The sequence below is a fragment of the Thunnus thynnus genome, chromosome 6 (genome assembly GCF_963924715.1).
Source record: "Thunnus thynnus chromosome 6, fThuThy2.1, whole genome shotgun sequence".
Lineage (NCBI taxonomy): Eukaryota > Metazoa > Chordata > Actinopteri > Scombriformes > Scombridae > Thunnus > Thunnus thynnus.
The window spans coordinates 35,066,403-35,075,634 of NC_089522.1; the positions used below are offsets into that span (position 1 = coordinate 35,066,403).

The 9,232-nt window shown below is 36.0% G+C and overlaps 1 protein-coding gene across 2 annotated transcripts; it reads left to right on the forward strand.

Moving 5' to 3' along the window:
• Positions 1 to 6,566, forward strand: LOC137185209 (macrophage mannose receptor 1-like). 2 transcript variants are annotated; one of them, XM_067593546.1, is made up of 6 exons: positions 1 to 162; positions 1,567 to 1,786; positions 2,521 to 2,853; positions 4,229 to 4,363; positions 4,648 to 4,742; positions 5,971 to 6,566. In XM_067593546.1, the coding sequence occupies exons 1-6, from the start codon at positions 46 to 48 to the stop codon at positions 6,088 to 6,090; spliced, it is 1,020 nt and encodes a 339-aa protein (XP_067449647.1). In that variant the 5' UTR covers positions 1 to 45; the 3' UTR covers positions 6,091 to 6,566. The 2 variants fall into 2 exon arrangements, with proteins under 2 accessions (XP_067449647.1, XP_067449646.1); XM_067593545.1 differs by having other exon boundaries at positions 9 to 162; positions 4,226 to 4,363; positions 5,971 to 6,554.
• Positions 6,567 to 9,232: the final 2,666 nt, after the last annotated feature.

The following is a 9,232-nucleotide window of genomic DNA, read 5'->3' on the forward strand; positions in this document are numbered from 1 at the left end:
TCATACACTCAACGTCAGTGCCACTTTGTTTATGAGCCAAAGACCATGACTGAAGCACAGAGTTACTGCAGAGACAATCACACTGACCTGGCCACGATAGACAACATGGAGGATGTGACGATCCTGAACAACATGGCAGATTTAAGCAAAATGAAATACAAGGTATACAAAAATGTTAATTCACTTTTCTCTACTATCTACTCTGTCTCTCTTTCATTTACATTTTTGACAATGACAGTATGTAGGTGAGAGGTGTGACTGTCACACACGCTGAGCTGCTGCTTTAGTACATTTTCTTCAGGCTGTGATGAAAATTTTAGTACAAATGTTCCACTTTCTCAGTAAATATGGCCCAATGAGTTTGTTTTTAAGTGGGACTTTATGTGGGAGCAATATTAAAAAGCAAAGTGTGCAATATATTTATAAATATCAGGAAACTGGACAACAAAGACACAATATTTGCAAAAATGTTTTTAATTTCATATTGTAATAATATGAAAAGAATAAGAATAATACATTTTGTCATAAAGCTCCTTTGATGTACAGGAAAAAAGAGCAGACAACTTAAACAAAGAAGTAAGAATTTAAAGTTTAATAAGAAATTAAATTAAATAAAAACAGTAATAATGAATATGTATAAATAGTACCAATCAATAGGAAGGTGTGTCCAAACCTGGTACTGTGTAACAATAATTATCATCACTTTCACCACCATTATTATTTTAATAATTGTAATAACTATTATATTATTATGTACCATTAAATTACTGAATTTATAGCACAAGCAAGTAAAAATGTATCAGTTACTTTAGGTAAAATCTCCTCTTAAAAGTCAGAGTGTGAATGGAAATTTTATGCAAAAGTATTGATCAGCTTTAAAGGACGGATTCGCATTTTTTTATAACTGTCTTAAAACAACAGTCAGGAGCCCAAATAAACAGTGAAACATGTTTTTCTTGCTGTAATCATTCCTCCTCTTCATACTGACCATTAGAAGATCCCTTCATAATGACCTTACAATGGAAGTGATGGAGGACAAAATCCACAGTCCTCCTTCTGTGCAAAAATGTATTTAAAGTTTATCTGAAGCTAATATGAAGCTTCAGCATCCAAATGAGTCAAATCAAGTAGATATCTTTCAACGTTACAGTCTTTTTAGTGCCAAAGTTCCTCTTTTTGTTACTATACTTCCACCTGCAGCTCAACAGGGAAACACTGTCCGAGGAAACACAAAGAGGGAATTTGATGCTAAAAAGACTGTAAATGTGTCAGATATCCACTTGATATGACTAACTCAGACTGATGAAGCTGAATAGAAACTTCACACAGACTTTTAAATGACTGTGTGGACACACTGTGGATTTTGGCGTCCATCACTTGAAGGCACATTTGAAGGATCTTTTAATATCCACTATGAACAGGAGGAATGATTATAGCGAGTAAAACCTCTTTCACTGTTCATATGGAAACCCTGACTGCTGGTTTAACACACTGGAAACATTGTGAATTGTCCTGTAAGCTGAACAAAGACAAATGCTTTATAACACAATCAAATCTTGCTTTCAGGCAGCCTGGATAGGACTGTACGATGACGTGAACAGCTGGAGGTGGTCGCTGTCAGACAGACATTTCTATAAACCCGAGGAGGCTGAGTTCAGAAAATGGCACCCTGGGCAACCAGACAACTATCTCAGTGCAGAACACTGCACACAGATGTATGATGGTGGACAATGGAACGATGAGAAATGTACCAATTCCTTTCGTGCAGTCTGCTCTGATGTCAGAGGTGAGAGTTATAACTAATGGTTTGTTCTTCTGAAGTTACTCTTCAGTTTCCTCTTGATTTGGGCCTAAATAATCCGTTACATAAAAAGCACATAAATGTGAGCCCTGTGTTCAATTCAAGGTGTGAAGTTGAGTCATGAAGCCAGTTTATATGAAGCCTGTTGACCCATTCAGCTCCACCATTAACACAAGTTTATCCCACGTCACTGCCTCAGTCAAAAGGGGTAAGAAAAGGAGGCAAAGTGGCTCTGATGTGTCTTTATGGATGAATGTGTGCTTGCATATTCATATGTATGCAGCTCCATACTGAGATTTATCATTCAAAAATAGCAATAAACACAATCATCACCTCAAAATTGTACTTGTACAGTACTTAAGTGAATATATTTAGTTACTTTCCACCACTGGATATATACAGAACATCTAAAGAGTGAAGTGTAGACATGTGAAGAGGCTGTTAAAACTACTCAATATTTCTTAAGATGTCAGTGTCTTTAATTATTATTTGAATGAATCCATTCTTTTATTGAAGTGGTTCTCAGTGGATTTATAATGACACAGAAACTGCTACAGAAACTGGCATTATTCATTATTCACTAATGTAAAGTAACAGACAGGAAACAGGGGTAGTAAGAGGGGAACGACATGCAACAAATGTCTGTAGCTGTAGGCTACCAAGACCCGGGAAAACTGTATGTCACTTCTACACAGTTCTTCACTGTGGTCTATTTTCAGGGTCAAATGTGACATTTGTCCTCATCAACACTACCATGACATGGACTGAGGCCCAGAACCACTGCAGAGAGCACTACACAGACCTGGCCAGTGTGAGAAATGAAGAAGAGAACCAGAAGGTGAAGGATCTGATACCTGCAGGACAAAGAGTCTGGATCGGCCTCTTCAGAGACTCCTGGAAGTGGTCTGATGGAAGCAACTCCTCCTTTAGGTACTGGTCTCCATCGGAACCTAATGACGGCAATAAGAATTGTGTGGCAGCAGACTTTGGCCGTTCTGGACAATGGGAGGACTGGACCTGTGATGTGAAGAAAGCATTTGTTTGCTACAAAGGTAAGCCATGATTCAGTTAGCATTTAAAGGATGATTCACAATGTTTCCAGTGTGTCTTAAACCAGCAGTCAGGTGTCCATATGAACAGTGAAAGAGGTTTTCCTCGCTGTAATCATACCTCCTGTTCATACTGACTATTAAAAGATCCTTCAAATTTGCTTTGTTAGCTAAGTAGTAGAGAAGTGATGAGGTCTCTGTTTTTGGTACCAGTGAGGAGTCTGACTGCAGGATTTTGAACCAGCTGACTGACCATGTACTATCTATGTACAGAGAATTACAGCAGTAAGTGCAGGAGTAGATAAAAGCATCTACCATGGTCTCTAAATCCTTAACAGACAGAAATGATTTTAGTTTTATAAGTGATCTAAGATGGAAGAAGCTGCTGCTGACAACGGACTTCATTTGTTTATCATATTTTAAACCAGAATCAAAGATAATGCTGAGATTTCTTGAGTGGAAGTTAACATTCAATTTTAGAAACACAAGAGTATTTACTGAGGTTTTGCAAAAGTCTGAAAATTAGGGCCTCAGTTTTATCCTGGTTTAGCTGCAGGAAGCTTTTTGCCATCCAGGATTTTACATCCTCAATGCAGCTCAGCAGGAGTTAAAACAGCTCGGATCAGCAGGACTGAGGGGGAGGTACAGCTGGGTGTCATCTGCATAGCAATGGTAAGAGATATATTACTTTTTCTATAAATAGACCCCAGAGGAAGTATGTAAATGGGAAATAGAATAGGGCCTAATATGGAACCTTGTAGTACTCCACATGTGATAGATGCAGAGGAAGAGGACACATTATCAATTTTAATAGATGCTGATCTGTCCTGGAGGTAGGATATACATATATTATATATATATTTAATACCTATAAATTATCAAATATATATATAATAATGAAAATTATTCAGCAAGAGTGAGTCAAAGTGTTTGACTTGAGGCTAACGTATTGCAATGCTAAGGGGAAGCTAATTCAACTTCAGTAAAGAAATTATATGTTAATTTTAATGGTATTTGACATCAACCCTTGATCACAAAGCCACATTATGCCTTAGTGTTGAAGACAGAAGTTATCTCAGGGCACGTTCCACATAGAGCAGGTCTACACTGAACTCTTTAATTTACAGAGACCCAACATTAACCCATGAGCAGCACTTTGTGACAGCAGCAAGGAAAGAAAACTCCCCTTTAACGGGAAGAAACCTCAAGCAGAACCGGACTCTAGGTGGACGCCATCTGCCTTGACCGGTTGGGTTGAGACAGAAAGAAGGAGGGAGGGAGAGAGAGACACAAAGAAGCATAATAACAACAACAATAATAATAACACTGATAATAAGAATAGAGATGTGACTAATAATTATCATAACAATAATAGCAGGAGAAGATGTCGAGGCAGGACACCCACAGGACAACGCCACCATCCCTGCAACATCCCTGCAGCCATGGACCACAACTCAGACTCCAGATTTTCCTTCAAGACAAGAAAGCACAAAAACTCCGGAGAAGAAGCCAAGTTAGTGACATGTATTTACGGTACATCAATGTATACAGATGGAGACGAGGAGGACACATGGATGAACCTACTCGTATCCCTAGTCGCTGTGTGTGTGTGTGTGTGTGTGTGTGTGTGTGTGTGTGTGTGTGTGTGTGTGTGTGTGTGTGTGTGTGTGTGTGTGTGTTTCAGTTGAGTTTGGGACATTGATTTCTGTGCAGTTTATATGTTGGTGTGAAAAATGTGTCAATAAAACAACACTCAGAAGACAAAGTGAGCTGATGAAGCCTGTTTGTTTTTCAAAGCGCCTGCTTCAAAGTACGTGGTGCGAGTGAGTCTGAAGAAGAACTCCGCTCTGGATCTGAATGATCCTGCTGTGATGGAGAACATCTTGAAGCAGGTAGATCATGTTTGATCTCTTTAAAACATTTATGTGTCATCATTACTGAAAGCAGACTAGAGTCAAAAGAAGAAAGAATAAATCATCTGAAGTTAAACTGTAATAAATATGAATATTAAAGTGTGAAGCAGGTTGTTTCTAAAACAGAGATTCCAGATGAGGAAAATGTAACTGAACAAGAGCTTTTAGTGAAAAGTTTTCTCTGTGAACAGTGATGGAAAGTAACTAAGTACATTTACTCAAGTACTGTACTGTAGTACAGTTTTGAGGTACTTGTACTTTACTTGAGTATTTCCATGTGATGCTACTTTCTACATTTCAGAGGGAAATATTGTACTTTCTACTCCACTACATTTATTTGACAGCTTTAGTTACTTTTCAGATGAAGATTTGACACAATGGATAATATAACAAGCTTTTAAAATACAACACATTGTTAAAGATGAAACCAGTGGTTTCCAACCTTTTTGACTTTTGACGTCTTACAAAAAGCAGTGTGTAGTCGGGGTCACATTTCACATGTCTATGAGTTGTTAACAGCTCCACCAAATAATGATTTTTCCCTCTAAACTTCTCACATGCTTTCATTTCAATAAATGTTCAAATGATCCAATATTTCAGCAAAAATCAAAGATTAGAGAAAAAGTCCAAAAACTGAAAACAGATTTGTGTATCAGAACTTTGTTTTTTCTTCTTTCCTCTCCCATTAATCATCTCACCACCCCTCAGATTTATCTGCTGACCCTTTGGAGGGGCCCGACCCCTAGGTTGGGAACCACTGGACTAAACTAGCTAACTGTATATAAAGTAGTGTAAACTAGCTCCACCTCCAGCAGCTACAACAGTAACATGCTGCTCTAACACTGATGCTTCACTATTAATAATCTAATGATGTCATATATAATAATATATCAGTCAGAGGGACCAAACCACTACTTTTACTGCAATACTTTAACTACATCAAGCTCATAATACTTTATGTACTTTTACTGCAATACTTTAACTACATCAAGCTCATAATACTTATGTACTTTTACTGCAATACTTTAACTACATCAAGCTCATAATACTTATGTACTTTTACTGTAATAGGTTTTTCATGCAGGACTTTTACTTGTAATGGAGTATTTTGACACTGCTGTATTTTTACTTCAGTAAAGGGTCTGATCACTCCTTCCACCACTGTCTGTGACTGATATTCAGTACAGTAAATGTTTTTGTATCTCAGCTCAAACAGAGGCTAAAGCAGAAGGGGGTGAATGGAGACGTCAAACTGAGCTGGAGGAAGCAGTCCGATGGAAAAGTCTTCCACAAGGTCGAGAAGAAGACAAAGAAAGATGAGTTTTAATGTTGTGTAGAAGATGGTCCGTCTATTTCCATGAAAGATTTTTTCCTTCATCCTTTAAAAGTGTAAAATATATTTTCTTGTGGTCTTTAAATTACACAAATAATGATCATACTGTATGTATTTTTATGCTGTCACCTTATTAGAAATTATTTTATTGGTTAGTGCATAAAATAGTTATAGTTTCTGGACAACAATGTAGGAATAAGATATACCAGGCTTTGATACACACACAATACTTGTTAGTAGATCAGTTCATAGTTGGTTTGGATCCAAACATGAGATTTGTTGACAAGAAGAAAAATATAGAAAGTTGCCAGAATGATCCTTTAAAGGTTTGATCTGCACACAAAGACATTCATATATATACAAACACACTTTTACCTGCATATACTCGAATTATCCTGAAGTCTTTTATAATAATTGTATGTTTTGTATGCTAAAACAAAAAATTATTCCTAATAAGGTTTGATTTGACTTGCACACAAAGACATTCAGATATATACAAACACACTTTTACCTGCATATACTCGAATTATCCTGAATTCTTTTATAATAATTGTATGTTTTGTATGCTAAAACAAAAAAATATTCCTAATAAGGTTTGATTTGATTTGCACACATAGACATTCACATATATACAAACACTCTTTTACCTGCATATACTCAGCTGTGCATGAATTTTATTAAACAGATAGCAAGCTATAAGCATTCACAAACACATCTCATAAAATCTCAAAGACAAGATAAACAGAATTACATTAAATAAAAATATTATGTTGATACTACAAAATAAAAAGAAAGAAGAAGAAGAGGAAAGAAATATTATTTACTGTACATATTTCTTTTCTCTTCTTATAACCATCATTTCTCACTCCAGTTGTCCAACAGTCACCACTTTACTGGGAAGTTACTGATATGTGTGTTTAAGATGTTTTTTTAAAAGATGATGAATGAATTCAACAAAACATTAAAAACCTTATTTAAATGAGAATTTAACCACATTACTGGAACATAAAGGAAGATGAAGATGTTAAGACTCTATAGTAGAATATAAATGAATGAGTAGGACAAGTCTGTAATAAATTAGTAGGAATGATGTTGAATTATGAAGTAAATACATTTTCAGTTTATGTCAGAAAGTTGAAGATTCTACTTTATGTTTATTATTGAGGTCACAGTGGGTGGTGGTGTACTGGAGTATGTTAGATTGCACTGGTGTTCCTAATAAAATGCTCGCTGAGTGTATATAACTGTAAGAATGATCATCTTTTAAATTGTTCCATAAGTGATTAAAACAAGACAATCAATGTCAAAGTGTGTGTCAGCCTGGTTCAGAACAGCAGCTGCAGGTGTTTTCTTGATACTGTCACAAGAGATCATCAAAGTCAGACATTTTCAAATCTTCACATGTTGTAGGCACTTTAATGATCAGCAATTCACAGATTATTTATAAGCTATTTCTAAAATACAAAATGTTTGTTCAAACAATTGAAATGGAACAGTTTTTTCACTAAAGTAGATATTTGAAAGATGAATCATTTTAATTAATATTTCTGTCAATAGACTAAAGATATTTTGATTATTACATTTTCTCTTTTCTCTACTGTATCTTTGAATTTATTAATATTCATGCCAACATTTACATCAATGAAAATGTTCAATAATTGAGGAGTGAAGCTTTATTAATGTAATGGATATATTATTGCCTTGAAGTCAATAAAGATCATTAACTGCAGATTGTGGTCAGTAGTTGTCTGTGGATGTGGTCAAACAAAATTATAGCAAAAAGGGAAAATTACTGAACAAATGTGCAGAGTAAACAAATCATTCACCATAAACTGTTACTGTAATGAGTACTTTTACCTTAATACTTTAAGTACGTTTTGCTGATAATACTTAGGCCATATAATTTTATGTACGGTAGGTTTGTCATGCAGGACTTTTACTTGTAACGGAGTATTTTTACATTAAGGATGTGAATACTTCTTCCACCACTGCTAAAAATATATACACATAAAAGTCATATTGAATAACTTTGCTCCATGGAGCTTGTAATGCAGACAGCCTTATGCTCTATATGATGATGTGTTCAGTGACCTGTTAGCCTCACAAAACCGAGATTAACTTTCTAGACGACATTTCAGTGAAGCTGCACACGTGACTGGGCCAAACACTAATCGATTAATTGAGAAAATAATCAGCAGATTAATTAATAATGAAAATAATTGTTAGTTGCCGCTCTACCTGTGAGCATCCACGACTTACACAGACTGACACACTGGAGGGAACTACAGAGGCCAGGAGCTGTCAGGGGGCAGGATTTTGAGAAGTCTTTGTATGATTCATAATTTGTGCCTTCAAATTATTAATCATTCTTAAAACTACTCATTTGCAGTTTTGTTGTTTTTCTTAATAAATCCCATGGTTTGATTGTTTTAAAAGGTGTTAGAGTTTTACTTTGGGTAAATGGTGGATTGTTGTTCGCCCCATAATGCCAACCAAGGGTGGGACTTAACACCATCACAACAAAGCTTCGTTACGTCACATACGTATCCGGAGTGTGATGTGCACATGTGTGAGACTGCGAGTGTGTTGGTTGAATCATAGGGGTTGATGGCGGAGCGGGTGCTTGTCTATCTCCAATAATGTTTAAGGAACCTTTACATGCCAGCAACATCGGTGTCATGTGAACAGGTCGTCTCCAAAGCTGGAGAGGTAGTGAGCAAGAAGAGGAGCAGACTGAAGCCCAGTTCTGTGGAAATGACTGTTTTTGAATGAAAATATTTAAACCCCTGCCCATACAAATGAAAATCCCCCATGTGTCTTAATTTTATTTTTCAGTAGAACAATCATTTTCCTGATTACAGCAAAGTAATGCAGACAGTTTTATTCCTTTATGTCATCTCACTGCTTAAAGCCTCTTATAATATGAATCTGTTACAAAGCTTACTGTCCCTAATTCATCAGAGTTTATAAAAGTAATAAGGGGTTACTATAGACCTTGAATGACTAATTATCTCCATATATATTTATACATCCACACACTGAGACAGTTTTTGGTAAATAACTTTTATTGAATAAAATATGACAGAAAACATTAAACAGATGACAGCAGTGAGTTCACTTATATTTTGCCTGTTAT

Bases quoted from the DNA above. Each gene is read 5' to 3' on its own strand.
- LOC137185209 (XM_067593545.1), top strand. From the start codon at position 46: ATGACTGAAGCACAGAGTTACTGCAGAGACAATCACACTGACCTGGCC. The intron at 163-1,566 runs GTATACAAAAAT...TCTTGCTTTCAG, and splicing joins TAAGCAAAATGAAATACAAG to GCAGCCTGGATAGGACTGTA. The intron at 1,787-2,520 runs GTGAGAGTTATA...GTCTATTTTCAG, and splicing joins AGTCTGCTCTGATGTCAGAG to GGTCAAATGTGACATTTGTC.